Source organism: Saccopteryx bilineata, chromosome 11, assembly GCF_036850765.1.
Source record: "Saccopteryx bilineata isolate mSacBil1 chromosome 11, mSacBil1_pri_phased_curated, whole genome shotgun sequence".
NCBI classification, from domain to species: Eukaryota; Metazoa; Chordata; class Mammalia; order Chiroptera; family Emballonuridae; genus Saccopteryx; species Saccopteryx bilineata.
In genome coordinates, this window is record NC_089500.1 from 19,527,968 (window position 1) to 19,554,554 (window position 26,587).

At 38.0% G+C, this 26,587-nt stretch overlaps 1 protein-coding gene across 3 annotated transcripts in view; it reads right to left on the reverse strand.

The window, feature by feature from the left end:
- The window catches only part of SMAD4 (SMAD family member 4), a 50,333-nt gene that overhangs the window by 13,934 nt on the left and 9,812 nt on the right, over positions 1-26,587 (reverse strand). For all 3 annotated transcript variants that reach the window (XM_066247501.1, XM_066247502.1, XM_066247503.1), the window contains exons 2-8: positions 16,943-17,320; positions 14,345-14,519; positions 13,746-13,775; positions 8,076-8,288; positions 5,118-5,237; positions 4,907-5,023; positions 3,504-3,554 (exon numbers count right to left, since the gene is read on the reverse strand). In XM_066247501.1, the coding sequence (XP_066103598.1) occupies positions 3,504-3,554; positions 4,907-5,023; positions 5,118-5,237; positions 8,076-8,288; positions 13,746-13,775; positions 14,345-14,519; positions 16,943-17,191 (955 nt within the window). In that variant the 5' untranslated portion in view covers positions 17,192-17,320. The remainder of the gene's footprint in view (positions 1-3,503; positions 3,555-4,906; positions 5,024-5,117; positions 5,238-8,075; positions 8,289-13,745; positions 13,776-14,344; positions 14,520-16,942; positions 17,321-26,587) is intronic.

The window sequence follows — 26,587 nt, forward strand, 5'->3', positions numbered from 1 at the left end:
TCAGAGAGTGGGATAGACAGGAATGGAGAGATGAGAAGCATCAATCATTAGTTTTTCCTTGCGCATTGTGACACCTTAGTTGTTCACTGATTGCTTTCTCATCTGTGCCTTGACCGCGGGCCTTCAGCAGATCGAGTAACCCCTTGCTCGAGCCAGCAACCTTGGGTCCAAGCTGGTGAGCTTTTGCTCAAACTAGATGAGCCTGCGCTCAAGCTGGCAACGTCGGGGTCTTGAACCTGGGTCCTCTGCATCCCAGTCCAACGCTTTATCCACTGCACCACCGCTTGGTCAGGCGCCACTACTGTCTTTGAGTGATGCTGTCTCAAATCTAGCAAAACTTTCTTAAGGTTCTAGATTTCCCCCTTATCACAATCTATTTATTCACAAACAAAACTAAGATCCTGATACAATGATTTCAATTATATAATTTCAAATACAAAAAAATTACTAAACTAGACTGCTTAGGGATGCAGTCTTCACTTTCATAGAGAAAAAAAAAATATATATATATATATATATATCCATAAAAAGCAGAATAGTGCTCGTCTCTGGGGGGTAGGAAAAGAAGAGTTTTGACTGAGACAAAATGCATGAGGCAGGAAGCTTTCTGGGGTTACTGCAATGTTTAGTTTTCAATCTGAGTGGTGGTTATACAGGTTTTGGCTTCAGTGTTTCAGTGTTATTTATTAGACTGTATATATATGTTTTATGTACTTTTCTGTACATTACATTTCTCAGATATAATGTTAATAAAAAGGCAAGACTCCTGACCCACAAAAATGTTTAGAACAAATATGCAAATAACATATAGAAAATTCACTAAAGAGGTAAGTTAACTAGTAAATATATATAGATAGATTTTTTTTTTTTAATTCAGTGAGAGGAGAGGAAGCAGAGAGACATGCGCTCTGATAGGGATTCACCCACCAAGCCCACTAGGAGGCGATGCTCTGCCCATCTGGAGCATTGCTCTGTAGCTCAGCAACCAAGCTCTTAGCGCCTGAGGTAAAAGCCATGGAGCCCTCCTCAGGACCTGGGCCAACTCGCTCCAATCAAGCCATGGCTGCAGGAGGAGAAGGGGGAAGAGAGAGAGAGAGAGAGAGAAGCAAGAAGGAGAGGAGTAGAGAAGCAGATGGACTTTTCTCCTGTGTATCCTGAGCAGGAATCGAACCTGGGGCATCCACATGCCAGGCCAATACTCTACCACTGAGCCAACCCACCAGGGCTATAAACATATGTTTAAAAAAAATGTTTCTGTCCCATCAGAATTTTTCTCCTAATCAAAACAAGTATTATTTGCCTCTGAAGGGCAAAGTTTACTAAACTATAATATTTACTGCTAGTAAGCATGGTAAAATGGCTCTCATACTCTTATTTGATCACTAAAGCAACTGACCTTCTGATCCAGAGATTCTTTAAATCTCTTAAAACAGAGTGTAAGAGTTATAAGCATAAAGATCTTACCCTCAATGCTTTGTGTAACTGCCAGAAGAAACAAATGGAACCAACAAAAATAATAAATAACAGAGCACTGTTTAAGAAAATGATACAGATATTTTTGAGGAAGTATAAATTACCCTTTAATTTGATCATTATGGTTATACTTATAGTTATATTTTTTAAAAATTTTATTGGAAATCTATACTACTAAAATGACTATATAGGATTTCCTTCAAAATAACAGGTGACAGTAAGAATGAAAAGTAGGTGAAGGTATGAATGAAACAAGATTGGCCGTTATCTACTAATAGCTAAAACTAAGCAATAAGTATAATGAGGAAGGGATCTCCCATACTAATCTGAAATTCAGTAATTTTTGAAATTCTTTATAATAAAATTTTTTTAATTAGAGTGAAAATTAAGGTGATGAGTTGAAATTATATATTTGTATCTTTTTATAATAAACAGATATGAAGGGATAAAGGGGAGGAAAACAAATTAAAATCCTGTTTATGTTAAAAAGCTGTTGGTATTTTATTTCTAAACTTTCTCTATTACTTCTACAGTTTAAAAAGTTATATTCAGCCTGACCTGTGGTGGCGCAATGGATAAAGCGTCGACCTGGAACGCTGAGGTCGCCGGTTCAAAACCCTGGGCTTGCCTGGTCAAGGCACATATGGGAGTTGATGCTTCCTGCTCCTCCCTCCCCCTTCTCTCTCTCACTCTCTCTTTCCTCTAAAAAATTAATAAAAGAAAAATTAAAAAAAAAGAAAGATTTAAAAAGTTATATTCAGCCCTGGCTGGTGGTTCAGTGGCTAAGACACTGACCTAGCGTACCAGAGGTCGCAGGTTCGACCCTCAGTCAGGGCACGCAGGAGAAGCAACCCAAGAGTGCACAACTGAGTGGAACTAAGTGAAATAATGAGTTGAAGTTTCACTCTCTTCCTTCCCTCCCCATCAATATCAATGAGAAAAAAAAATTTTTAAGTTATAGTCAAACTAAGAATTGAGAAAATCTACTTAGCTATATTCATTCCTTTGAGCATATTTAATCAGTTTCTGAATTCTGACTAGCCAGAGATTTTTGACTCTATTTTCTAAGATAGTTATTTCTCTTTTCAGCATCTACTTCAGATCTTCTGCTAGCTTTTTAAGTCACAATTTTGTATCTGTTCTGTTTTGAAACCTAGTTTTCTTCTGCTACATATTTATGTATTCAAGGCTAAAGCCAGCATTTTGGTACTAGATATTTTGGCTAAAGATAGTTCTTGTCGCCCTGACCAGTTAGCTCAGTGGTAGAGCTCAGCCTAGTGTATGGAAGTCTCAGGTTCAATTCCCGGCCAGGGCACACAGGAGAAGAGCCCATCTGCTTCTCCACCCCTCCCCCTCTCCTTCCTCTCTCTCTCTCTCTCCCCTCCCATAGTCAAGGCTCCACTGGAGCAAAGCTGGCCCAATCACTGAGGATGGTTCCATGGCCTCCGCCTCAAGTGCTAGAATGGCTCCAGTTGTAGAGGAGCAACGACCCAGATGGGCAGAGCATCGCCTCTGGTGGACGCATGCAGGAGTCTGTTTGCCTCCCCCTGCTTCTCTCTTCAGGAAAAAAAAAAAAAAAGATCGTTCTTGTCTTTTCTTTCAGAGACAGTTAAAAAGAATCAAATATAGACAATTTAAGTGTGACTTACTGGTTACTCATAAACTACTGATTAATGCAATAGGAAAATTGTACTTATCTAACCTGTGTGTTTCTATTACCATAAAGAAAACCTAAATTTTGCCTGGTTGGTGGCACAGTAGGTAGAATGTCATCCTGGAGTGCCAAGGAGGTCACAGGTTTGATCCCGGGGTCACAGGCTTGATCCTAAGGGTGCCAGCTTGATCCCAAGGTCACTGGTTCAAACCCCAGTCAGGGCACATATGAGAAGCAATCAATGGCACAACTAAGTGGAAGGAGCTGATGCTTCTCTCTCTCTCTCTCTTCCCCACTTTCTCTCAAAAAAAAAAAAAAGGAAGAAAGAAAGAAAAAAAAAACTAAATATAGGAAATCAATTTTGAAATACACTTACCAGGATGATTGGAAATGGGAGGCTGGAATGCAAGCTCATTGTGAACTGGCCCTAAAGAAAAGATAATAAAAATTCCAATTTTATTTATTAAAAGTTCACCAATGCTAAAATTTTTAATAAACCTTACTTAAATATAACTACCATACCATAGGAGTTGTTTGGATCAAGTTTATGCAATGTCCAAGTACTTAAAAGCTTAGTTTAGATTACTTCATAATTATAATAAGCAAATTATTTTGTATTACTTTTGATATTTAATAGCTAACATTTTAGTGTTATGTGCCAAGTGCTGTTAAGCAATTTATAATAGTACATGTAAAATACAATGTAAATTATAAATTATTCTAGTAACACGTAATACAGTATAATTTATAATATAATGTATAATAACTCAAATTGTTAGGTCCATTCTAAAAACAACTATTTGTGGCTTATTAAATTAAGGATATTTCTATAATGAAACAGTAGCTAACATAATTGAGAAATTATGTGTTAAGACACTGTGCTAAACAATTCACATGAATTATTACAATTACTTCTTACAACAACTGAGGTCAATACTACTATTGTTATCCTTAAGGCTTAGAGAGATTTAATAATGCCAACAGTCAAACAGCCAGTTAAGGGTCCAAATTCACCACCATTAACTACTATGCTGGGGCAGCCATTAAAATTATATTCTCTTAAAATATAGAAAAATAGTAACATAACTGAAAAAACAAAACCAGGATATAACAATATACACAATTTGAGCTCCTCCTCCCCCTAAATTTATATATATGCCCATTTTTATGACTGGAAGGCAAATATAACTATTAGAAGTGGATTATCTCTGGATAGAATTCTGTATATTCTTTATTTTCTATATTTTCTATATTTGGTACTATTAATCTCATATTAGAGGAAAAAAGATTTAATATATATGAAATATTTATACTCTTGATTTTACTAAGTCAAATGAACAATGTTCCTATTCTGCCTGAAACTACAAGCTATGGTTAATCAGGAAAGTTTCCCTTTCAAGCAAGTCTGCAGAGTAATGATGATTCAACATCTAAGTGTCTACAGTATGCTAAATATCAGAGAGGGAAGCCTTGAGATCTGGACACTCAGCTTAAGGTGGATATACAGGTACACATGAGATTTAAGGACACAAAGCAAACAAACAAATGAATGGAAATCAATGTGGTGTTAATGAAAAATCTTAGCAACAGAAAAATAAATATTTAGTAAACATCACTCCTCTAAAACAAAGGTACGATAACATAATTATAAAATATAATAGCTTACAAAAAGTACTGAAAGATGCTAATCATTTAATAAAACTAAATTTTAAGATGAATAAAAAATGTAAAACAAAGTCCTCAAAAGAAAAAGCCCTCACAACAAAAACAAGAGCTTACAGTAATGTCCGGGATGGGGCGGCATAGGCGGGTGGTGCTGGAGATGGCCGTTTTGGTGGTGAGGCAAATTAGGTGTGTATGGTGCAGTCCTACTTCCCGTCCAGGTGGTAGTGCTGTCTAAAAATTAAGGCCCACATGGATTAATTTGCTTTTATAAAGTCTGCCTATTTTTTCTTAACTACTTAAAAAATGTTAAAGAGCATGTACATACTATGATGGTAAGTAGCTGGCTGACCAGTAAATCCATTCTGCTGCTGTCCTGGCTGAGGCCCTGAAGCTATCTGCAACAATCCTTCACTATGGCTGCCTGCCAATATACTGGCAGGCTGACCTAGAGGAACAAGAAGACATTAACATGGTACATTTATAGATGCAATCCTATGGTTTTATACAGTAAATAAAGGACCAAATTTTATCTGGGCAGAAAGTGGAACTCATGCATGGCCTAGCAAATAAAAAACCCTCAAGTCCTCTAGAAAGGCAAACCTTAACTTGCATAAATTCAAAATTATTCTATCTTAAGTAACGTCTAGCTAATTTTAGTGTCCTATTCCTTCAGTATTCTTCAAGTGTCAGCAGTATGTCTAGCCTATCATAGTAACTTCTTCAGAAGCACATCCGCTCACCCCGGGCCACTCCATTCAGCTTTGGACCTTTCTGATTAGGACTCCAAAAGTCTAGGCTTAAGAAAATGTTGAAAACTGGAAATTTCATTATTATCAGCTCTGGCACTGGTAATGACAGAATGCTACGGTCTGATAAAAGAAAAGCAGAGCAGGCAAATATTTTCAATGGAATGTGATGGGTAAGATGAGGAAATTAAAAAAAATTAAAGCTCTATTGTCCAATCATATAGCATTTACTAGTTAAAAAAAAACTATCAGACTATCAATATACTTTGAAATTTTTTTCTGTACTTTTAAAAACCAAGAATCACCTCTGTCCAAGAGCATTATCATATTCCTGGGTTTATAGGGAATTAGTTGCCCTCTCTATAATGTAATACAGAGGACTAAGCTTCCTCTAGCTTCTATTCAATTCAAAACTATTCTACAATATTGCTTTTACTGGCCTACATTTTTAAGGCCCTCTATTTTTTAAGTGAAAAAAACCTTGATATCTTCAAGCAAGCATTAATTAAGTCAACTGTTTATAAATGTCATTTATCATTGGCATCACCTCAATTTTTTGTCATCTAAATGGGAGTAGAATCAGAGAGAAGAGAGTAAATGACCACTGCTCAAAGTGTTGAGGGAAAGGAACACTTTCCTCCTCTCTACAAATCACATTTCCTTCAGGCTAAGGCTGTAAAATTAAAAGGTAAAGAAAATATTTCAATATTCCCCAAATTATTTATTTTTAAAGACAATGTTTATAGTAATCTCTTTTTCTACTCATTCCCCCCAATTTTTTGCAAGTTATCTTATGACTTTAACTTACAGCTATTGAGAAAGAAACCCTAAAGATATTCAGGTGCCAAATGACCATAACTGTAAAGGAGTGCACCGCAATATCTACGCTGAGTATTTCCACTACACAAAGTACCTAAGATGAAATGAAACAATACAACTAAATCAGCTCACATAAAATAGTTATCCAATTCCTCTATTTTAATCCAATCTCTTTATTTTTTTAATTCTACCAAGGCATTTCTTGAGATCTAATGGAAAAAAAAATCCTTCAACAAATTCTAAAACCTAAAGTAATTACTACTCAATTGTGAAAATACAGCCAAAAAACACCAAGACAAAACTACTGCATTTCATTCATATCACTTTTTCTTCACAGGACTTAGCCCCCAGGAACAGAATAAAATGTCACTTTAGCATTAACAAAGACACGCAAATTAAACCTCAGAAAATATCAACAGATTAAGTGACTGTGCTCTAGCACTAATTTATGCTGTGATGTTCCTTCTTTTATTCTCTATCACTACCCACTCTCTTTGTCAACTATATTCCCAAATAGGTAAATAAAGAGTAGACAGATAACAGAACCCCCAAGTTGTTAAGGGTCCAGGTTCTAATGTATGTGCTTAACTAACATGACCCACTTAGAGTATGAGACCATTCTCACATAAAGACTATATCTGAGTCTATATGCGAGACTCTCATCTCATGTAGCAAATCCAAAAGATAATGCTTTGAAGAAGTGAAATAAATTAAAGAAGGGGAAAGTTGGTATACTTTACTCAAAAATTTAATTATAAAAATCAGTCCTCCATTTATTCCAAAGATCATATTTCTATATTGAATCTGATCTGATATTAAACAGAATAAATGTTCCCTTTGGTAGCAGCTAACAAAGTATCAGTTCAGCTCTATCAGCATCTAGTGCTGATGTGGGCTTTGATATTTAGCAACCAGGTGCAAATAACACCATATACATGCCAAGACCCTGCTCTGTGATTAATTTAGAAAAGCTACTCCAAGCAGCAAATCACACAAACTTTGGTGACTGTGTAAGCAATTAACAGTAGAAACAGAACCAGGTCATTATTGCCTTGATCAGGCCCCAAGACAAGCTAAACCTAATAGCCCTGTAGCAGAGAAGGTGGCACTCTATTATGGGAGAAGCCCTTTTGAAATAGAATTCTTATTTGAAAAAAGAGTTAGATATGGAGAATTTAGCTTTATCTGGAAATCGATTAAAATACTTAATGTTTATTTTGAGAGATATTAAGTTATAAACAAGTTTGACAAGGATCCCTTCTTCTAAGTCTGCAACAGGAGATTGAGATGAGTATTATAAAATATTATGCAAGATAAATCAAAATGAATTCCACTCACAGATTTTTATAAAACATGTTGGTTTAAAACTACTTGTTAACTACTTAACTATTTCTATAAGATGTATTTGAAAGCTCAAGAGGCTTCTTACTCCTGCATGTAATAGCAGATAAAATACAAATCAGACCATTAATTTAAATCAATATTATAATCAAAATCATTACTTAAACTTAAGTGATTATTCATTTACATAAAAATGTTTCAATAAACTACAAACCATTATTTCCAGATTAACTATTTCATACTTGTTTACTTATGAAAGATACCGTCAGACTTTTAATTTTACTTACTTGGAGGTTTCCTCCAAGTGACTGACTATACATAAATATCCAATGGTTAGGAAATTCAACTTGCTGACTACATCTGATTCTACAACTCACTTGTAGAAGCCACAGGAATGTTGGGAAAGTTGGTGGTGCTGGTAGCATTAGATTCAGATGGAGCCAACAGAGCTGGGGTGCTGTATGTTTCCGTCGACGCACGATTACTCGGTGGATGCTGGATGGTTTGAATTGAATGCCCTTCAGTGGACAATGATGGCTGTCCTTCAAAGTCATGAACATATTCATCTTTCACCAACATACTTGGTGGAGCTATATAGAAAATAAAGCATATTTTAAAATCTTATAAGCTTCTACTCCCAGGAAAAAGAAAATCTTATAACATTTAAAATCAATTATAGTGTAAACAAGTAACTTAGAATTTTTTTCATAATATTTTTAAAGCATACTACTTTATCAGCAAAAGTTATTTACTGAGAGGTAGATATATTTATCAATCAATTAGACTGACTCATTGAAATAGGAAGCTAGACTATATTTCAACAACTTCCAGCAAAGGTCCTAAAGAGGTGTTCCTCAGTTTCTTTTTTTTTCTTTTGTGGCAGAGACAGAGAAAGAGAGAGGGACAGACAGACAGAAAGGGAGAGAGATGAGAAACATCAATTCTTCATTGCAACACCTTAGTTGTTCATTGATTGCTTTCTCATATGTGCCTTGACCCTGGCGCTACAGCAGACCGAGTGACCCCTTGCTCAAGCCAGTGACCTTGGGCTCAGCTAGTGAGCCTTGCTCAAACCAGATGAGCCCGCGCTCAAGCTGGCGACCTCGGGGTCTCGAACCTGGGTCCTCCACATCCCAGCCTGACGCTCTATCCACTGTGTCACCGCCTGTTCAGGCCCTCCGTTTCTTGATTAACCTAGAAGTCATAACCACCTTAAATATATAACATGAGGTAGATGAAAACCAAATGACTTAGGAAAATATTTATCCAGATGAAAAGACCAAATTGAGATGAACACTTAGCTATATCTTCTCATTAATTTCATGTACTGGAGAAGTATGAGTGGAATCTAATAAGTATCTAATTCCAGGATCTACAATTACTAAGTAACATTGTTTCTGAAAGTGAAGTATACTGAATGTCCCGAAAGGGTTAAAACCAGAGAGAAAAATTCTAAATGGTAGGTCAAACTGAAATTTCCTTCTAGAAGCTCAACCCAAATGATATTTGATAAATATGCAGTGTGAAAAAACTTAATAACCAACATCTTTCACTAGCTGATACAACATAAAACCTTTCCTTGAACAAAACAAGGAAAAGGGTTTGTTGTGAGCCAAAAGAAAACTAGAACTGCATTTATAATGTCAACTGTTCTCTACCCAGAATCTCCATATTTGTTTTTGGACTATTGTTTTGAGGATAGCTTATCTTTAGCAAATAACCTTTTACTACTTCTGAATGAACACTATCCCAGAATTTTATAAACCACTGAACTATAGGTTCTCAGAGCAGCTAATAGTAAAGATACTCTCTTTTCCATTAAGAATCAGCACATAGTGTTCTTTATCTATAAGATTCTCTATGTCAATCTTTAAAGAAAAAAAAAACCCTTATACATAAATACTAATTAGTTGCATGGTTATTTTTTCATTAAACAGAATATTTCAATACTCAGAATAACTCATTGTTCAAATTTCTATGTACAATCTTTTAAAGGCTTTTCATGCATCAGAAGTCATAAAAACATTGATATTTTTAAGACACATAAATTTCAATCCAGTATCTTTCTAGAAAATTCTACAAAAACATAAAGAAAACCAAAAGGATGCCTAATACATCATTATATCGGCAGAAAAAGAAAAATACCCTGACCAGTGATGGAATACTGGATAAAACATTAACCTGAGGTGTTGAAGACCCAGGTTTGAAATCCCAAGATCGCTGGCTTGAGCGCAACTCATGCAGCTTGTGTGGGGTCGCCGGCTTGAATGTGGGATCATAGACATGATCCCATGGTCGCTGGCTTGAGCCCAAGTTTGCTGGCTTGAGCCCAAAGTCGCTGGCTTGAGCAAGGGGTCACAGGCTTGGCTGGAGTCCCCCAGTCAAGGAATGGATGAGAAGCAATCAATGAACAACTAAACTGATGCAACTATGAGTTCATGCTTCTCATCTCCCTCCCTTCCTGGCTCTCTTTCTAGATAAAAAAGGAAAAAAAAATAAAAAGAAAAGTAAAGAACCTAAGCACTCATCATTAATGTTGGCCAAATTATAAAAATACAAACCAAATATTCTTTGGGGCCCTTGGCTAGGTGGTTCAATAGATCAAATGTTGTCCATGTGCACTGAGGTCACAGCTTTCATCCCCAGTTGGGGCACATATGAGAAGCTATCATGAGTGCACAACTAAATGGAACGAGTTGATGCTTTTCTTTCTGTCTCTCTCTTTCCTCCTTCTCCCTGACTCCCTTCCCCCTCCTCTCTCAATCATCAATGGGAAAGTAAAAAAAGAAAAGAAAAAATCATTTGGGACATAATGTGGGTATGGCTGTATTGATTCAATCTTTTTTAAAATTACTCTTCAACAAAGTTCTGTGATCTTTTTTCACACAGATATTGATGTCTCTATTTAATTCCAGGACATTCTAGGGATTTTTGTTGTTACAGTGATCTTTTTACCAAAATATTGGTATTGCTAATACATAAGGAGAAAGTTACTGATTTGAGGATATAGCTGGTCAAACTGATACTCATTGCTTCTGCTTTTCAACTGACTCTTTGGCTTAAAGTGCAATCATAACAACTGAATTCTGCCTTTCAAGAAGTATGCCTCCTAATATGTTGGCTAAACTTTCCCAAATGTAAGTTTGGAACTTCTATCAGTCTACAAGTCTCTAAATAAAATAATTTAAAGCATATTTCTTAGGTAAAGCTGTAGACATCAACAAGATAGATGTCTGCAATACATTTTTGCAAAGAGAAAAAAAGCAGGATACAAAACACTACTATACACTATGATCATATATATCTTTAAAAAATCATATATGTAAGTAAAAAAGCAAGGTCCAGAAAAGTACACAATATGTTTTCTGTGTAATAAAGGAGGGAAATAGTACAAGTATTTTTGCATCAAGAAACCCTGGAAGGAAACCCCAGAAACTAATAAAAGTGATTACCTGAGGTAGGGGGGAATGGGGGCAGGGGTGGGAGCACTTCTTTTCACTGTGTACCTTTTTATAGAATTTTGATTTATGGACCATGTATTGCCTATTCAAAAAAATAAAATTAAAGAAACATATAGTATATATTTTTAAAGTCTAGAAAAACAGATACCAAACTATTAAGTATTTCTCTTTATGGACTAACATTCAACAAATTCATTCACTAAAAAAATATTTATTGAGCACCTATGTTCCAGGTACTGTTCTAACACTTGGGATACATCAATAAACAAAAGAGGGACCTCTGCCCTCATGGAGCCTAGTCTTTTATAATGTTTTTCTACTGTTTAAATATCTGCTAGTGAGCAAACACTACGGCCAGCTCCTCCTAGTTGTCATTTCCTGGGCAAGTTCCTTGACCTCTCCAGGCACCGGTCTCTTCACCTTTGATAAAGTGTGGGTAATGGTACCTACGATTTAGGGGTATTATGAAAATGATAACAGGATACTTGTAAATCAGCTAGCTCTATACTTGACACAAAATGAGTACTTAGTGTTGGCTATTATGGTTTAACAATATCTTTAGAACAGTCATACAATGCACATAATTACTGTGAAATGTTCAATAAGGGGTAAGGAATGTACAGGGAAAGGAAAAGCTGAAGCCACTGCTCTCATCCTAGGTCTACACTCTTGGTCACCACCAGCAGGCAGGCCATGTACTTGTCTGATGGTACTGTCACTGTCTTATTTACTTGTTCTTTACCCCACTAGACTATGAGCTCCCCAACTGGAGAAAACGTACCTTATTTACCCTTTTGTCCCTGAAACCTAACACAGTACCAGGTAATACATGCTCATTAAATATTTGTTAAAATGACTACAGGTCAATGTGGCAATGGAAAGTTTCATAGAAGAGATGAGATAGACTGGAAATGATTACCACAATCCTAACTCAAAAGTGAAGGAATTAACCCATTTTCTTAACTTTTATAGTTATAGTTGTATTATTTCTTTGACCAAATCTATATTGCTCACAAAAATTAGGGGATATTTCAAAATGAATATGAAGCGATAAAATATCTCCTAATTTTTGTAAGCAGTGTAGAAGGAGCTGTTAAAAACACCTGTTGTTTTCTGAGAAAACAAGCTTTTGAAGCCAGCCTTCACATAACCACCAGCAGGGGGATCTACAAGCCTGAAGACAGCCCTAGAGCCACACAATCCCATCAATAACAGGTACTCAAGAACAGCAGATTTTAGCACAGGGAAGGAGCACAATGAGTCTTCAGAAGTGGATCTCCTTACAACCACCTCCCTAGGTTGATTCTGACAGTTATCACTACAGTTTCCTAACCCCAAAATCCCGAGCTAAATGCTTTAATTCTCCAAAAACAGGGATGGAGAATGATGAAGGTGGGAAATGACATGACATCAATCAATCTTAAAGCCACTTCTCCCAGCTCTGGCCAGGTGGTTCAGTGGATAAAGCATCATCCCAGTACACCAAGGTCACAGGTTTGATCCCCAGTCAGGGCATATACAACAGGCAATCAATGAGTGTACAACCACATGGAACTAAGTGGAACAATGAGTTGATGCTTCTCTCTCTCTCTTCTGCCTTCCCCCCTTCCTCTTTCTCTCTCAAATCAATGGAAAAATTAAAGGTGCCCTTCCCAGACCACCACAATAGCTTCCATTACCAACCCACTCACTGTTCTACTAACCATTAACAAGTACCAAAATGCACTAGTCTTCTTCTATTACTAGTGACATGAAAGAAAAGTGGAGAATAAAAACAACTAGACTTTCATGCTCTTCCGAAATTTTGTTTAAGATCAGATTTTGACCCACCTCTAAAATTCTGAAACAAAGGAGGTGCTGCGCCACTAATTTCCCTCCAGAACAATGGCACGCCTTTCTAAGATGACAGTGGCTCTTTATCAGTCTCTCTGAAAATTAAGTAGTTCTTACAGAACTGAGTTTATTAACATGTTCTAAATAATAAAGTCCTAACAGATCTCTGGTCTCAAATATTACACTAAAAAAGAGCCAAAAACACACACACCCATTTATTTCATTTTCCCATCTCAAAACACTTTCTCCTTTTAAAAATAAGACTAGATCACCTGTGATCAGCATATACTTTAAAGTGCCCTTGTTTTAGTTACTCAAAATGTTAAGAATAAAAAAATACTAATATATGTAGTTTTAAATCATTCTTACAATTACCCATCATTCATAAAAATAAGTTAGGCTGTAGTGAAAAAAAATTATAATGCTGGTATATTTAAAAGATGTTATACATAATTCTAAATTACCAAACATTACAGGTACTTATACCCATTTAAGTGAGCTCTGAGAGTTTTTCTTCCAAAATAACTAGTTTTAACTGATTCAAAAAATATCCTTCCTTTTTATGTTTTATGTTCCCCTATCATATTTTTAGACTGCTTTAGTTAATAATAGTAGTTTAAATCCAAAGAGCCAACAGTTTATTTAAATCCCCAAACCTACATTTCCAAAGCAGTAGTCTTTTTCTTGTAAATGTTACCAGAAACCACACAAAAAATAGAGGGGACAGAAAGTTACAAGAAACAGATTACCTACCATTACTCTGCAGTGTTAATCCTGAGAGATCTTAATTTTTTAAAGGAGAAAAAAAATGAAATATTAATCATTACCATGAAAATACTTTCCATTATATTTAAAATTATAAAATGTAAATATATATAAGCAAGAGTCAAAACTTAATGAACCATTTCAACTCAAGAATAATAATTTAAATGCTATTTGACTAGCTTGACCGGGGGTGGCACAGTGGAAAGAACATCAGCCTGGGACGCTAAGGACCAAGGTTCGGAACCCCAAGGTTGCCAGCTTGAGTGTGGGATCATAAACATGACCCCAAGGTTGCTGGCTTGAGACCAAGGTCACTGGCTTGGCTGGAACCCCCCAGTCACTTTCCACCTTATTTTTCAAAAATATTCTAAATGAGCAAAATACCAACTACTTAGTTTTAGCAGTCAAAACATAGGTTTGTTTAAAGTTAAAATTTAAATATTTTTATTTCATTAAAAATGTCTGATTCTTTAACCTTAGTTGAACTCTGTGTCACTTCCAAATTTATAATTTAACTTTAGAAGAATTAAAACACTATTGAGATCTTGCCCTTGGTGCTTCTAAAGATAAAAGCAAAGTCTACTTACCAATTCCAGGTGATACAACTCGTTCATAGTGATATGGATTCACACAGACACTATCACATTTTAAGTCAAATGCATACTGACAATATTTAACATGTTTTAGTTCATTTTTGTGAAGATCAGGCCACCTCCAGAGACGAGCATAAATCACATGAGGAAATCCTTTCCGACCAGCCACCTAGAAAAAAATAAACGACCATTTATTGAGCAACAGTTACGCATCATACATTATACAAGGCACTTATACATGTTCTCATTTAATTCTTACAATCCTACAAAGTCAATGTTTTAATCCTCATTCATAAATGAGAAAACTAGAGCTCAAAATAACTTATGTGGCCCTGGCCGGTTGGCTCAGTGGTAGAGCGTCGGCCTGGCGTGCAGAAGTCCCAGGTTCGATTCCCGGCCAGGGCACACAGGAGAAGCACTCATCTGCTTCTCCACCCCTCCCCCTCTCCTTCCTCTTTGTCTCTCTCTTCCCCTCCCGCAGCTGAGGCTCCATTGGAGCAAAGATGGCCCGAGCGCTGGGGATGGCTCCTTGGCCTCTGCCCCAGGCGCTAGAGTGGCTCTGGTTGCAACAGAGCAATGCCCCAGAGGGGCAGAGCATCACCCCCTGGTGGGCAGAGCGTCACCCCCTGGTGGATGTGCCGGGTGGATCCCGGTCGGGCGCATGCAGGAGTCTGACTGTCTCTCCCTGTTTCCAGCTTCAGAAAAAATAAATAAATAAATAAATAACTTATGTGGCCATAGCAAAGCAGTAAGCTTAGGTATGATTACAAGGCCTGTGCCTGGGTTTTAAAAACACAAAATGTTTTTTTGTTGTAGAAATAATGTCTAAAACCTAGAAATAAACATTTAAAATCTAATGACAAAAGATTTCTATAACTTTCTTTAAAAGTATTAAGCACAGATGTTATTACATAGTTATAAATGAAAAACATGAAGTCAAAATGAAAGGTAAAGAAAATTTGTAAAATATAAGCTTTTTAACACATTTTAAAGCCATACTTGAATTCTCCTAAATTGCTTTATATACAGTGTGTCCATAAAGTCATGGTGCACTTTTGACAGGTCACAGGAAAGCAACAAAAGACGATAGAAATGTGAAATCTGCACCAAATAAAAGGAAAACCCTCCCAGTTTCTGTAGGATGATGTGGCAGCATGTGCGCATGCACAGATGATGACGTAACACCGTGTATACAGCGGAGCAACCTACGGCCATGCCAGTCGAGATGTGGATGGTACAGAGGAAAGTTCAGTGTGTTCTGTGGCTTGCTAAATTCGAGTCCGTGACCAAAGTGCAACATGAATATCGGCACGTTTATAACGAAGCGCCACCACATAGGAATAACATTACTCGGTGGGATAAGCAGTTGAAGGAAACCGGCAGTTTGGTGGAGAAACCCTGTTCTGGTAGGCCATCAGTCAGTGACGAGTCTGTAAAGGTTATATGGGATAGCTACCTAAGGAGCCCTAAAAAATCTGTGCATGAGCCCACATCAAACTGCACTGAATAGGTATGAAACTGGGAGAGTTTTCTTTTTATTTGGTACAGATTTCACATTTCTATTGTCTTTTGTTGCTTTCCTGTGACCGGTCACAAGTGCACCATGACTTTACGGTCACACTGTATATAAAAGTACCAAACATACAATATCAGATTTCTAAATTATAAAAGAACCAAGTATAATATGGGTATTTTAAAATATTCAAATCATACCAAAAAGAGGGGGGAAAAGCTACCAGAATGAATACCAAAGTGCTAAAGGTATGGGTTTTCTTCTCCCTTTTATTTTTATTTTTTTGTATTTTTCTGAAGTTGGAAACAGAGAGGCAGTCAGACTTCTGCATGCACCCGACCGGGATCCACCCGGCACGCCCACCAGGGGGCGATGCTCTGCCCATCTGAGGCATTGCTCTATTACGACCAGAGCCATTCTAGCGCCTGAGGCAGAGTCCATGGAGCCATCCTCAGTGCCTGGGCCAACTTTGCTCCAGTGGAGCCTCGGCTGCGGGAGGGGAAGAGAGAGATAGAGAGGAAGGAGAGGGGGAGGGGTGGAGAAACAGATGGGTGCTTCTCCTGTGTGCCCTAGCCAGGAATCGAACCCAGGACTCCTGTACGCCAGGCCGACGCTCTACCACTGAGCCAACCGGCCAGGGCTTCTCCCTTTTATTTTTAATGTTCCAAATTTTCTACATTTAACTTTTTATTCAGAACATTAAACAATTTTTAAAATATATCTTTATTTTATGGAATACATATTCTTCCATATATTCTCACAATGAATATTGGTACAGGACATACAATATATAAAGAGGTGGAGCAAGGGTTAAATTATCCCAAAGAAATAAGAGGAAATATAAAAACAATTAATCTGTCACTATAGAAGATACAATTCTAGTACAAGACTAACCTGGGTGGGGAAGACTGAAGAGGGTCTAGGGGGAATAAATGGTGATGGAAGGAGACTTGACTTGGGTTAGTGAGCACAAAATACAGTGTACAGATGATGTATTATAAAATTGTACACCTGAAATCTATAATTTTATTAACCAATGTCACCCCAATAAATTCAATAAAAAAAGAAAAAAGGCTAACCTGAAGTCTTCCATCCAATGTTCTCTGTATGGTAACACATTTGCTAGGATGAGCTCCATTGGTAGTGATGGCTGTTATTAAAGAATCCAATTCATCTTTTTTCTCTTTCAGTTTCTTTACCAAACTTTCAATTGCTCTTTTTGCAAATGTTTCACTCTCTCCACCTTGTCTATGGCACATCAAACTATGTACAATGCTCAGACAGGCATCGTTACTTGTTGGTGTGTTTGTAATAGACATATTGTCCATTTGTTAAAGTATTTCTTTTGAATCAAATATGTCTCCAACTTCCAGAGCAATTTTGATCGTTTGGAGGCAGTGAAAAACACTGGCTAACGTGGCAAGGAAAATTGTTAGACATGTGGTATTCAGGATAACCTTAAAAAGAGAGAGAGAGAGAGAGAGAGAGAGAGAAACAAATATTAGAACACATTTTACAAAGTTGATTCAATTACTTGGGAAAAGATGGAAATGTTCCAGTTAGGTCAAAGACTCAATGCACATAATAGAATTTGGTGCTTAGATGTTTAAATAAATTAAAATGTTGCTGTTTTTGGCATTTCAAAAATATTAAAGTTAGGCCTTCCTGTTATTATAGAGGCATGCTCAGTCAAGCCTTGTTGGCTGTATTACTCACCCTAAAGCAAAATCTTAGAACTTTTAAAAAGAAATACTTACAAAGACCAGCACTTTCAAATATTCTTGATTAGCAACTACTTATAGTTAATCCTAATAGTCTACAACTAACACGCATGAAAAATGAACTATCATCTAATACCAAATGCCTTTTATCTGTTACCACCCATCTTTGTTAAAATAGACTACTGACAACAATAAAGACATAAATAATAATTTTTAAATGGGCAAAGGATTCTAATACTCATATATAGAAAGACAAATACCATACAATTTCACTTATATGTAGAATCTAATAAAGAAATAAAATAGAAATAGACTTACAAATACAGAAAACAGACTGACAGCTGTCAAAGGGAAAGAATGTTGGGAGGCTGGTGAAAAATGTAAAGGGATTAAGAGAAGTAAAACTCTCAGACACAGACAACAGTATGATGATCACCAGAGGAAAAGGGTGGGGTGAAGGGGAAGAAGGTAAAGAAGGAGTAAATGGTGATGGAAGGAGACTTGACTTGAGATAGTGAATACACAATACAGTATACAGATGATGTATTATAGAACTGTCTACTTGGAACCTATATAATTTTGTTAACCAATGTCATGATCAATAAATTCAATTAAAAAAATTTAAAAACAGATATATAATAAGTATTAGCAAGGGAGTAGAGAAATGAAACCTACATACATTGATTGCTAGTGGGACTACACAACGGTGCAGTCACTTTTGGGAAATTGTCTGGCAATTCCTCAAAATGTTAAACAGAGAACTACCATATGACCCAGAAATTCCACCAAAGGTTACTGAAAACCTATACATAAATGTTTATAGCAGCATCATTCCTAATAGCCAAAATGTAAATACAACCCAAATGTCCACCACCTGTATAAATATAAATGTGTAAATGATGTAGTATTGTTGTTCAACCATAAAAAGGAATTAAGTTTTGATACATGCTACAACATAGATGAACCTGGAAAACATACTAAGTGAAAGAAGCCAGTCAAAAAAAAAAAAAAGCCACCCTGGCCGGTTGGCTCAGCGGTAGAGCATCAGCCTGGCGTGTGGGGGACCCGGGTTCGATTCCCGGCCAGGGCACACAGGAGAAGTGCCCATTTGCTTCTCTACCCCCACCCCCTCCTTCCTCTCTGTCTCTCTCTTCCCCTCCCACAGCCAAGGCTCCATTGGAGCAAAGATGGCCCGGGCGCTGGGGATGGCTCCTTGGCCTCTGCCCCAGGCGCTAGAGTGGCTCTGGTCGCGGCAGAGCGACGCCCCGGAGGGGCAGAGCATCGCCCCTGGTGGTCGGGCGCATGCGGGAGTCTGTCTGACTGTTTCTCCCCGTTTCCAGCTTCAGAAAAATACAAAAAAAAAAAAAAGGCCACATATTATATAATCCCATTTATATGAAATGTCCAGAATAGGCAAATCCATAAAAACAAAAAGTAGAGCCTGACTAGGTGGTGGCGCAGTAGATAAAGCATCAGCCTGAGATGCTGAGGACGCAGGTTCAAAACCCCTTGAGCACAGGCTCATCCAGTTTGAGAGAAGGTTCACCAGTTTGAGCGTGGGATCAGAGACATGACCCCATGTCACTGGCTTGAGCCCAAAGGTCGCTGGCTTGAGCAAGGGGTCACTTGGGTCAGCTGGAGCCCTCTGGTCAAGGCACATATGAGAAAGCAATTAATGAACAACTAAGGTGTCGCAACTATGGGTAGATGCTTCTCATCTCTCTCCCTTTCTGTGTCTCTTGCTCTTAAAAAAAAAGTAGATTAGTAGTTGCCAGAGGCTGGGGCGGAAGTGAAATGAGGAGTGACTACTAATAAGTATGGAGTTTCTTTTGGGGGTAATGAAAATGTTCTAAAATTGACAGATATGGTAGTTGCACAACTCTGTTACTATAGTGAAAACCACTGAAGTGTACACTTTAAAAGAATTAGTTTTATAGTATGTGAATTATATTTCAATAGGTTATTTTTTAAGGCTACTGAATTCCACAAAAGATTTAACCTGTAAAAGCAACAGAGTAAATTATTTTCAAAACAAATTAAAATATAGAAATTGAATATTAATGAAGAACCATTCAATATATACAAAATTAGAGTAATTTATCTGACCTCAAGAACCCACATGGAATAAGAAAAGGCCATCAATCTAAGAATAAATGAGAGAAAGCAGCAGTGGAGGCTGTACTTTGTATGTTGGGTGTTTTTGTTTGTTAATGCTGCATTCCATGCTTATTTTGCTTTTCTTTTGCTATTTACTTTAATCTTTACAAATCCACCTCCCACCAACAAATAAATAAAACTAACTCATCAATGTTCCTGTATGTGCCCTGACTGGGAATCGAACCAGCAACCTCGGCACTTTGGAACAATGCTCTAGCTATCCGGCCAAGGCTATCTTTGTCATTTCAATCAGTTTCCTCCTTTCCACTCTCCCTGGCACTTGCTGCAGCCTGGAGCATCCTTAGAATTTATATCAATCACTTGCTTTTAACATGTGTTCCCTGTTATTGTTATCTGTTTTACATAAATGCCTGTCTTCTCAATTAATTATAAACTCCATGCAGAGAAGCAGTTTTTCTTAAATCTTTAAATACTTAGCACATATATACATTCATAAATACATGTTTGAAGGTACACTTTCCATATAACCAAAAATTACCTTACACAGGCGTTTTTAGAGTCTAGAGTTTTGGATTAGAATCTTAGCCTTCACACTAAGTACACTGGACAAATAAAGGTATTTGAACCTGAATTAAAAGAAGAGTACATAGAGTTCAAATGAGAAATTCTAAAGTGCCTAGCGTATAAGGTTGAGTAAAAATCAGCTATTATCCAAATACTAAAATGTTTATTGTTTTTTGGTTTGGGGATTGTTTTTTTTTTTAACAGAGACAAAGTCAGAGAGAGGGACAGCTAGGGACAGACAGGAAAGGAGAGAGATGAAAAGCATCAAGTCTTCAATGCGGCACCTTTGTTGTCCAACAATTGCCTTCTCATATGTGCCTTGACCGAGGGGTTAGAGCAGAGCAAGTGACCCCTTGCTCAAGCCAGCAACCTTGGGCTTAAGCCAGCGACCATGGGGTCATGTCTATAATCCCGTGCTTAAGCCAGCAACCCCGTGCTCAAGCTGGTGAGTCCACACTCAAGCCGGATGACCACAGGGCTTCAAACCTGGGTCCTTCGTGTCCTAGTCCAAAACTCTATCCACTGTGCCACTGCCTGGTCAGGCTAAAACGTTTATTTTAATTATTAAAAAAATACTTTCTTAAAAAGTATCCATTTTTCTGCACTTTCTCCTATTAAAAATTGTCAAAGAAAATTTAGGAGGGCAGGGCTGAGGTAAACCACTCATCCAAGAACTCACAACTCAAAGGCATACAGAAAGAAACAAGTAGGCAAACTTTGTAAGTGAATAAAATGTGCCAGGTAAAGAAGAAGTACAGAGTTCAAGTGCATACCTACCTAGATGGTAGCCACTACGCACTTATGGCGAGAATATTTCAGAATGCTCGACCACAGCTGCCAGATTTTCAATAGGCATTTGTGTGTGAAATCTCAGTTTTAAGTATTGGCCATTTATTTGTGGAAAAGGAGAGGAAAGAAGAGGGAGAGAGAGAGAGAGAGAGAGAGAGAAACTACTGTATATACCAAACAAAACACACCTTTAACTAAAATCTGGCCCAAGAGTAGCATCAGTTTGAAAGCTCTGAATACCAACTCATAACAATTTTAATTTCTAGACTGAAAGTTCTAGAGCAGGCGTCCCCAAACTACCGCCCGCAGGCTGCAATGCGGCCCCCTGAGGCCGTTTATCCAGCCCCCACTGCACTTCTGGAAGGGGCACCTCTTTCACTGGTGGTCAGTGAGAGGACCACTGTATTTGGCAGCCCTCCACTGGTCTGAGGGACAGTGAACTGGCTCCCTGTATAAAAAGTTTGGAGACCCCTGTTCTAGAGGATAGTGATTGCTCTTGTCTTATTCATCATTATACACCCAATTCCTAGGACATGTAAGTACTCCTTATTATCAAATGAATGCATTTCTGCTTGTGCTTTCAGATCCTTTCTTATGCTACTTCTGCATTAAACATTCAGTCCCATTTTATCCACTTAAGTCCTAGCCATTCTTCAAGTGCTGGTTTAAATGTCTCATTTTTTCTAAGACCATTCCCTAACATACCATATCCTCTCCCCTGATTCTGGAGAATTACTTCCCTGGTCTGTTTACTCTGTTTCCTATATGTTACTGGACCCATTCCTCAAATTTAAAATACACCCTAATTAAAACAACACATTATATTATACTTATTTGGATCTGTCTCACACTCTGTTGCCAAAAATCTAGAAGTTCAAGAAAATAGCAACACTTTCTCATCTTAAAAATTCCTGGCCCACCTGACCAGGCGGTGGTACAGTGGATAGAGCGTCGGACTGAGACGCAGAGGACCCGAGTTCAAGACTCTGAGGTCACCAGCCTTGAGTGTGAGCTCATCTGGTTTGAGCAAGGCTCACCAGCTGAGTCCAAGGTCGCTGGCTTGAGCAAGGGGTCACTCAGTCTGCTATAGCCCCCCCACCCCCATCAAGGCACATATGAGAAAGCAATTAATGAACAACTAAGGCGCTGCAACTAAGAATTGATGTTTCTCATCTCTTTCCCTTCCTGTCTTCCTATCTGTCCCTCTCTCTGACTCTGTCTCTGTCACAAAAATAAAAATTCACCGACACCATGCTGTTCCTCACATATATATGATATATACCAGGCAAATTTGTGCACTGACTATAGCTTTTTATTCTATAGCATTTCCTTGCAACAAATTTCGAAGAGTACAAAGCATTTGGTTGTTGAACTCATTTTCTGATAATACATTCCTAAAGATTTGTACCAACTTATAATATAATTATAATGTTTGAGCATAACTGTTTCACTATAATCTCACTATCAAATGTTATTATTTCTAAAATTTAAGCTATCTTTGGACCTAATGGTGTCTCAAAAACTGTTTTAATTATACACATCTTTGAAAACTAATGAAAATATTCTGGCTTTCTTAAACAGAGCTTTTTCTTAAATGTTTGTCTTTGCTGTGGTCCTATGACCGCAAGTGCCTAAAACATTAAAAAGTTCATTGTATAAAAAATAATAGCAGGGGCCCTGGCTGGTTGGCTCAGTGTTAGAGCGTCGGCCTGGCATGCGGGAGTCCCGGGTTCAATTCCCGGCCAGGGCACACAGGAGAAGCGCCCATCTGCTTCTCCACCCCTCCCCCTCTCCTTCCTCTCTATCTCTTCCCCTCCTGCAGCCGAGGCTCCACTGGAGCAAAGTTTGCCCGGGCGCTGAGGATGGCTCTGTGGCCTCTGCCTCAGGCGCTAGAATGGCTCTGATTGAGGCAGAGCGATGCCCCAGATGGGCAGAGCATCACCCCCTGGTGGGTATGTCGGGTGCATGCGGGAGTCTGTCTGACTGCCTCCCCGTTTCCAACTTCAGAAAAATACAAAAAATAATAATAATAATAATAATAATAATAATAATAATAGCAGGGGTGTACAGATGTTTTCCTACATTAAACTGCTCTACATTATAATTTTTTTATATTGGCCTTGGCCAGCTGGCTCAATAAATAGAGTGTTGGCCTGGTGTATGGACAACCCAGGTACGATTCCTGGTCAGGGCACACAAGAGAAGCAACCATTTGCTTCTTTTCTCCTATCTCTCTCCCTCCTGGAGCCACTGATTAGTTCGAGCATTGGCCTCAGGCACTGAGGATAGCTTCACTGGTCCAAAAGCAGCAGCCTCAGATGCTAACAGTAGCTGGAGTTGCTGGGTAGATCCAGGTAGGCGTGAAATGTGGAACTCTATCTCACCCTCTCCCCTCCTCTCACTTAAAAAAAGCAAATAAATAAAAATAAAACAAAGACTGGTGTGTAATGATAAGTAGACAAGGGCACTAGACTGCTATAAATAAAATTATATGTTCTAAGTAAAGCTCTAGCAGCCGTGACTGAAGCAAGTTAACATCTCTTTCAAGTCTCTCATCTATAAAATAGAAACAATGTATGTCTTGCCAACTTGACAGACTTGCTAGCAACAGTGTACTATAAAAGCAATCTGGACCCACAAACTGACCAATCCAAAAAACATTTTATCTACTATGTGCAAATCACTACAGATACAAAATTAGCACATACAGTAATGGGAAAGTGGTTCTCAACTCTATCAGACCAAGATCCTATTTTGTAACAAATACTTTCCATCATCCTGTTAGCTATCTTGAAACAATTCTAAGCTATTTACATATTTAAAAGATTTTTTAACAATGCCTGATTGTTACTTAAGGAGAAAAAAATTAATATATAATAAATGCCCTGGTCTGTTGGCTCAGTGGTAGAGTGTAGGCCCAGCATGTGCATGTCCTGGGTTTGATTCTCAGTCAGGGGCACACAGGAGAAGTGACCATCTGCTTCTTCACCCCTCCCCCCCCTCTCTCTTTTCTCCTCCCATAGCCATGGCTCAACTGGTTCGGGCAAGCTGGCCTCGGGCACAGAGGATGACTCCCTGGCCTCAGGCACTAAAAAATGGCTCGGTTGCTGAGCAATGGACAACAGCCCCAGATGGTCAGAGCATCATCCCCTAGTGCAGGGTCCCCAACCCCTGGGCCGCGGACCAGTACCAGTCCATCCATTTGGTACCAGTCCACAGAGAAAGAATAAATAACTTACATTATTTCCATTTTATTTATATTTAAGTCTAAACGATGTTTTATTTTTTAAAAATGACCAGATTCCCTCTGTTACATCCATCTAAGTCTCACTCTTGACACTTGTCTCGGTCACGTGATACATTCATCCGTCCCACCCTAAAGGCCAGTCCGTGAAAATATTTTCTGACATTAAACCGGTCCGTGGCCCAAAAAAGGTTGGGGACCACTGCCCTAGTAGGCTTGCCAGGTGGATCCCGGTTGGGATGCACGCAGGAGTCTCTCTCTCTGCCTCCCCTTCTCTCATTAAAATAAATAATAATAACAATAATATATATTAAAGTATGTATTTTAATAAATATGCTCTGGCATATCAACAAATTTGGAAAATAATTATAGATGCTTGCAATAATATGTAGAATCATCAGAAATATGACAGCTACAAATTCAAACCTTCTAATACAGATGTGTTGTTTAGGCAACTCAAATAGCACAATGGCTACTGCAGTTGATGACATGGGTTTTCCAAAATCACGAACTCCTGATAAAATTTCCAAACAAAACAACTTCAATTAAGAAACCAAATTAAGAGAAACTTCATTTCTGAAAAATTGAGTAAATAGTGAAATGGAGTTGGGTTCTAGGATAATTATGTTTCCTCCTACGTGAATTTCCAGGCAGTTGAAGGTGTTGTGGAATACAAGATAATTCTTCAAAGTTCCTCCCACTAATTTCCACAACATCTCTTAAGGAGTAGTACTGACTCCATTGAGAATCACTGATCTAGAAGATCTAAACATATTACACTAATAGACACAAAAAGAGGTAGGTGTTAATGTGATTTAGAACTATAAATGAGAAAGCATGGAAAGGCCACAGGTAAACTAAATCTTAGCATGATGTATCAGTCAGGTTCTGTTGCAGCGACAACAAACCCCAAAATATTAATAGTTTAAATCATAAATGTATTTTCTTTTCTTCTTTTAAACAGGTGTATTTTCTACATAAACTGGAAGCCTGTTCATTGTTATCGCTCAGGGATTAGGCTAACAAAGACTCCATCTCTACACATGTCCTAAGTGGCAAGAAAGAGAGAGGATAACTCATGTTCTGTCTTCTAAAGCAGTGGTCCCCAACCCCCGGGCTGCAGACCGGTACCGGTCCATGGGCCATTTGGTATCGGTCCACAGAGAAAGAATAAATAACATGAAACGTTATCAGAATAACAAATTTAAATACAGCCTGAATAATGAGGACATGCTCATTCCTCCTTTAATTTAACCCAATAAATATTGTAAGTTCGACAATTATATTTAAAAATACCACAGTTTTTACGCCAGTCACATAATTTTATTTTGTGCATTTATCCATCCCACCCTAAAGGCCGGTCCATGAAAATATTTTCTGGCATTAAACCGGTCCGTGGCCCAAAATAAGTTGGGGACCACTGTTCTAAAGGCTGACCACTCCTTCTGCTCATATATGATTGGCCTTGACAGTGGTTCTCAACCAGAACAACTTTCTCCCTCAGGGGACATTTGGTAATGCCTAGAGATGTTTTTAATTTATACAACTGGAATGGGGAAGTGGAAGGCAGAGCACTGGCATCTAGTGGGTAAAGGCCAGGGCTACTGTAAAACATCCTACAATGCACAGGACAGTCCTCCACAATAAAAAATTATCCAGCCAAAAACGTCAGTAGTGCCAAGACTGAGAAACCCTGGACCATGCCTAATTTCAAGGTGGGGGAGGGAGATAGAGAAGTACAATATTATTATGTGCCAGAGAGAGCCATTGGATTATTGATGGAATAGAATAGTACCAATGACTACCACATGTGAATAAAAATCTGCCAGGCTAAATGAAAATCACAGGGATAAGCAGAAGCATAAGAGTGCGTATGTTTTGTCTATAGTAATTAATGATAGGAGAGAAGGAGAAAAATAACAACCTTAGACATCCGTAAGAAAAAATTCTATAGTGAGAGGATGGAAAATAGCTTTGGAAAATTAAATAGAAAAGTAGTTAAAAGACAGAAATCAAGAGTGATAGGGCCTAGATTACAGGCATGGGCAATGAATCAAAAGGGGGACCACTGAAATATTTCTACATTGAACAAACCAGATATTTTAATCAACTAAGTATAAGGGATGAAAAGAAGAGAGAGTCAAAAGATGACCCATTTCCTAGATATATAGAATAATGACAGAATAAAGTTTAAGAGTTTAACTATGCAGTTTTAAAAAGCTCTGTAGAGAAGCCTATCTGAAAGTCGCTAACATTCAAGTCACTGTAACAGACCAATCACATGGTGA